The 5629-nt window shown below is 32.8% G+C and overlaps 2 protein-coding genes across 5 annotated transcripts in view; both read right to left on the reverse strand.

Moving 5' to 3' along the window:
* LOC134798609 (heterogeneous nuclear ribonucleoprotein 27C) overlaps window positions 1-3189 on the reverse strand; it is a 53268-nt gene extending 50079 nt beyond the window's left edge. For all 4 annotated transcript variants that reach the window (XM_063770971.1, XM_063770975.1, XM_063770973.1 and 1 more), the window contains exon 1: window positions 3046-3189. In XM_063770971.1, the coding sequence (XP_063627041.1) occupies window positions 3046-3083 (38 nt within the window). In that variant the 5' untranslated portion in view covers window positions 3084-3189. The remainder of the gene's footprint in view (window positions 1-3045) is intronic.
* Window positions 3190-3681: 492 nt separating this feature from the next.
* Window positions 3682-5123, reverse strand: LOC134798517 (arrestin domain-containing protein 5-like). Its single transcript, XM_063770905.1, has 6 exons — window positions 4941-5123; window positions 4715-4849; window positions 4432-4637; window positions 4160-4327; window positions 3892-4065; window positions 3682-3806 (listed from the first exon to the last, which is right to left on the reverse strand). Exons 1-6 carry the CDS (start codon window positions 5056-5058, stop codon window positions 3711-3713), a joined length of 897 nt encoding a protein of 298 aa, XP_063626975.1. The 5' UTR covers window positions 5059-5123; the 3' UTR covers window positions 3682-3710.
* Between the last annotated feature and the right edge of the window lie 506 nt (window positions 5124-5629).

Consider the following 5629-nt stretch of genomic DNA (forward strand, 5'->3'; position numbering starts at 1 on the left):
AAGCAGAAGAATATAAATGATCGTATTAGATTCATAAATGTTACATATTTGCCGTAACTTATTTTTAAAATGTGTTTTAAGATTGTTTACCTTATTTCTAATGCTAAAAAAACGAACTATACAGTCAAGTGTAAAAATATGGATGTAGACACCTTACTTAAAAATATGTCCCATATATAGTTCTTAATTTGCTGACATAACATAAGATCTATGGGACATATTTATGACAAATTTTTACACTTGACTGTACCAAAAGGTAACATTTTGATCATTATTTGCGAGTTCCTTAGATTTCTGTTGTCAGGTTATAATGCCTGACAAGCATTGTTATTTTAGATACTTGAAAATATTAAGGCATGCTTTTTGACCAAACTGAATTAAACTTTATATAAGTTGAGTTAAATAATCAAGTCTTAGGATGAACTATGTATGTTTTAGATTGGTTGAACTGATAACATTGATAATGGACTAGTCTTTGACTTACAGTACAAATTAGCTAACTACAAATAAACTAAAAAAATACTAACACACACACTAAACAAGTTGGTGATAGTTAGTTAACAGGGGCCAGTTATAACTTCAAGAACAGTAAGTAACAAGGTTAAGGGGATGGTGGATGATCGCTTCTCCATACAAACATAGCTTTCTTCGACTTTTTTCGATTATTTATTATCAAAAGAGGAGTAAAAAACAAATTTCATACAAATATTTAGAAGTTCCTTAATTAATCAATCTTATAATAATTACAAAATCTAAAAATATCAAACAAAGGGCTGTGGCAAATATACACAATATTGTGTTAAAGTATTTTCTATAATGTTACTATCTGGACTAGAGAGGAAAATGGGGACTATATCTGTAATTCTGTATGGAAAAGCAACCACTTAATTTAAGAGGATGTTGGATGGTTGTCCACTTAAATTAAGCTCTTCCTCAAGTTTTGTAGAACTCTGAACAGATTGTTTTAATGGTTTATCTTACACAGCATATAAAAATGCCAAAAAATCATACACCTCATTTTAATCTAAGAACTGGTATTAGTAACAAAGTTAATGTTGTAAATAAATACCATAATCCCTAAGTAATTAATGAGTATCAATTACTAATGATTTATTACATACTACATAGTACCTCAATGATAAAAGGAACCACATGGCTAGGTAGGAAGTTGAGATGGCAATAACTCTGAGAGTGCTATTTTAAGAACAAAACGCCTGAACATGTTGAAAAACAATGCAACATGTGTGCTGCTTTTGGTCACTTTCAATTTCTTTATTTATATGTACATAGTACACATTCTGAAATGGTTGTCCAAATGTCCATTGTAACCTGCCTTACAAGCAATATATAAAATAAAGTTAACATAATTATTGAACATGTCACCGGAACAGGTTGATTACAGTAAAATCTTGACAAATTCAGTTGTAATGAATGAAGAGGTTTGTGAAATGGGGACAAGGTGACCACTAGGCATAGGTGTTAGATATGTTTACAACTTGGTGCACTATACTATAACACATGCATAAGGTTGTTTTTTTATAGGTACAATATGATTAGTTTGCCTAAGTAAGCTAACTGCACAGACTTGAATAGAACTAAAAGTAAGGGAGTGTCATTATAAACATATTTTCATAGAAATTTGAAATTCATGATGACATTACCACACTTTATCTTCGCAAATGCCATCCAGGGTAAATAAAAAAAAATACACTGACTGACGCATTTTTGCTTCACTAATATAGGTACGAAGGAGATTAGGGCCTTTTAACATGGCATATTTATGTTTAAAGATATATCAAGTAATCTAACCTAAATAACTAATCATACAATTTATTATCAAATAGTCAACACCACTAGTGAACTGATAACATTATAATTTAAATTTTTAAGTATTTTCTAGGCAAGTATGTAAAATGTTAGTTGTTTTGATCTGTGGTGAGTCAGAAATATCCATGCCAGCACTTGTTTTTATAGGCATTGGGAATTCTAAGAAATGAGCAGACAGGAGCAGGTTACAATTTGGTTATATCTTATCTATGTAGGTAATTGTTCAATGGAAAATTAACCTGAGCAGAATAGATAGTCTGTGCTTTCTGTGGAACTAACTAGGTAGGTATGTAGTTAGTGAAAGTAACATTCACTTTAGTAACAGTTTGAAGTCATGACACAGGTACAAATCATGATATTTACCATGGTAATTTTTTGCAAGCAGGTTAATAGTAGTAGATTTGTAGTTATACGCGCATTATTTGCAATTATTGAATTATCTAAGAGTAGAACATTTTACAATTTGGTAAATTAATTAGCACATGAATTATTTCGGCGTCGGCAGTAAACAGCGGTGAACGTGCTAACAGCACGTTGGGAAGGAAGTTTTCGAACGCGCGTCGTCGTATGTAACCATATGTAAATGAATCAGCACGTTTAACCGAGCGCTTGCTCCGACCGAGCAACGCGGCACTTTGAACGACTGAGCTCTAATAACCTCGATAACGTTCACTATGATCCGAATCATTATTCGCAAAATACAACGCTCTGAATGCCCTGACGCGAAATAAGCGATAAGAGAAAGCTACCGATGTCCACATAAAGGTTAATTTCGTAAATTGCGACGTCCCCAAACCGGCTAACTTTTACATCGGGATCTATTATATAAACATCCGCAAGCAATCTTTGCACCGTATCAAGGTTGTAACATCTGAAATTTTGATATTATGCTATGGGAAAGTAATAGCTGCCATGATCGCATACACGCAAGTCACACGGCGAGGCTTGGGGTCGGTGGCCGCGAGCCGGTAGAAGGCTAATTGACCAAACGTGAACTTTATCCAGATTTAAAAAAGCATCACAGCTATTTCTAAACTTCTTAGTATGGAAGAAGTATCTCAAAAAACACAATAAAGTTGGTAACGCTACCTCACAAGCCTCGCTGGCTATTAGTGAAATGCGACATACGAACCAAGCCAACATGCAGTCTGACCTATTATTGTTTGCATACCTTAGATAGCCCTGATTATTAACTAAAAATGTTCAATAGTAACTTACCCCTTCTCATCATCGTCCATGTCTGGATTCATACGCATAACTTACTACTAATTAAAAATAATGGTTGGCACCGGCAATACACCCCAACCACACAAGCACAGACCCACACGATTATGGCGGACCAACCATATCCGCTTTCTCAAAAAAGTCATGGAAAGGGAAAAAGTCGACTGACAAGCTGAATATTATGGTTAATCAATTTACTTCTTTATGACTATTGTAATTTTTTTTAATACTAGTAATTAAATATTATATATTATTTTTTCAGTTTTTAAGTTCATAATTTATAGTAATTCAAATATTATAATTATAAAAGCAGCTAAAATTTTGCTAGTTTTCTTTGTTTGGCAATAGATGGCAGTATGATGGCACTTTAGGGTTACCACATTAATAAATTAAGAGTGTAGCCAGTGGTAAACAGTTAAAGAAACCGAAGAAACCCGAGAAAATCCTAATCCTTTTTATAATGATTTATAATGGTCAAGCAAATCTTGTCAGTAGAAAAAGGCGCGAAATTCAAACTGACAAGATTTGCTTGACCATCTATACCAATACTTAATTCATTGATTTGGATTGAAATAATAAATAATACTACGCGTAGGTATAAGATAACAGTAAAAATAAATGTGGTTGTTACATAATGGAATAAATTTAATGACTTTCAACTACTTAAATAGTTCTACATGCATAACTGGTACTGTAGAAATTTTCACAGGTATATCCTTATGTACGGAAAAATGATATGGAAAATCCAGTGTTACCTAAAACAAATAATTTATATTTTAACATGATGTTAATTTTAAATACAATCACGTCCGAGTTAACTTAAGTATATAATAAATCTACCGAGAGTTTATATTCTATTTTAATCATAGAATAATCGCTTGATGGATTTGTTGGCGGTATCTTCATGCTCAAGTTGAAAACTTCTTTTTCTTCGTTTTTAAATTTGTTGTATGTAACGTTCTCTACCTTTTTTTCTTCCTTTAAATAACCCGAAGATACATTATACTCGATTTCCTGTAACGTTACAAAAAAAGAGTGATTTAGTTGCTTGTTTTACTTGTTGGCTTAATTACAATACAATTTAGGTATTTAGTAGTTAGGTACTTACTCGCACTAATGTGATAATAAGCTTCGACATTTTTACTCTGCTCTCATTACATATCATTACTTCGAATAATATTATTTGATTTGGTGCAAATCCAGTATGAGTCTGCAATTGCATTGACAATTTACTCGAGTCCCAAAATATTTTATGCATTTCCGTAAATGTGGGCACCTATAAAGAAATTTACTAGTATTGTTAGTTTATTAGGTAGCTAATACAAAAAGGTATTCAAATATTATACAAAACAAAGGAAAGGAGACAAGATTAACACGAACCAAAAATTCTTCTAAATGGTTGAGATCTACATTCCTCAAGACATTAAATGTTACAAAAGTTTTCTTTTTGAATTGGTAAGCCGCTTTGCATTGCACTTTGACGAAATAAAATACTTTCGCTATGGAACTTTTGAATGATGATGGTAGGTCTGGCGGCAATGAAAAATAAAATGGGTGTGTATATGTCCCAGGACCAACAGTTTTTCCTGAAATCACAATACTTAATTATTTCATCAGCTTATAAATAACATCTTTAAGCTATGAAGAAAATCCGTATGCTTACCTTGCAATTCAGGAAATATATCAGTTTTAATACTAAGGACGACGCTTGTTTGTGAATATATTTTTATATACGGGATTGTTGGCATTGGTCTAGTCCACGATGCCTTACTAATTCCAGTAACATCGAGATCAAAATCTGAAATCAAAGCGATAATAACTACTTAAAAACATTTACTATTAGGTACCCTTATTGACCATGTACCTAATGTTCATGTAAGAGTCTTTACGTTCTATTTTCTGTTTCTGCTGAAATTTCACTACAACAGTCCCCGTTATAATGTCACCAGCATAAAAACAACCCGTTGAACCACTGTTCAAAATAATATCACAAGACTGCCAAGGCATTGTATTATTTGTTATCCTAAGGTAAGCTACGTAGTTAAATATTCAACACATCCAACAACACGAATAAATTATAGATCTTTCTTTATTTTATCTTACGATTAAATTTATCAAGATAACCGATACCTACGTGAAGGTATCGAGGGTGATTCGTTATCATTAATTATTATATGTATCAGACCTTGGTTGCTTTGATGATGATCATAGAAAAGTGTTGGATAAAGAAGGCAAGTACTGAAAATTAGGCCAAAATATAATTTGAATGTGTACTCAAAATATATGTGTAGAGTTAGACCAAGAAAATTCTGCAAAGATTTTGATAGTCCACGCCAAGTCCACGCAGTGCAATTATAAAGTTAAACGTGTGATTATGACTTATAAATTACACTTGCACTGCGTGGGCTATAAAGATCGCTGCAGACTTTTCTTGGTCTAACTCTGATAATATTGTACCAGCTATGTAGACAAACAGAACTGGTCCACTCACTCGCACGAATTATTTTATGGAAACGCTAAAAATGCTAGACTAGAGGTCGAATAAAACCTGTATTGAGCTTGCAACACCAGCGGTGAA

The sequence above is a fragment of the Cydia splendana genome, chromosome 17 (genome assembly GCF_910591565.1).
Source record: "Cydia splendana chromosome 17, ilCydSple1.2, whole genome shotgun sequence".
NCBI classification, from domain to species: domain Eukaryota; kingdom Metazoa; phylum Arthropoda; class Insecta; order Lepidoptera; family Tortricidae; genus Cydia; species Cydia splendana.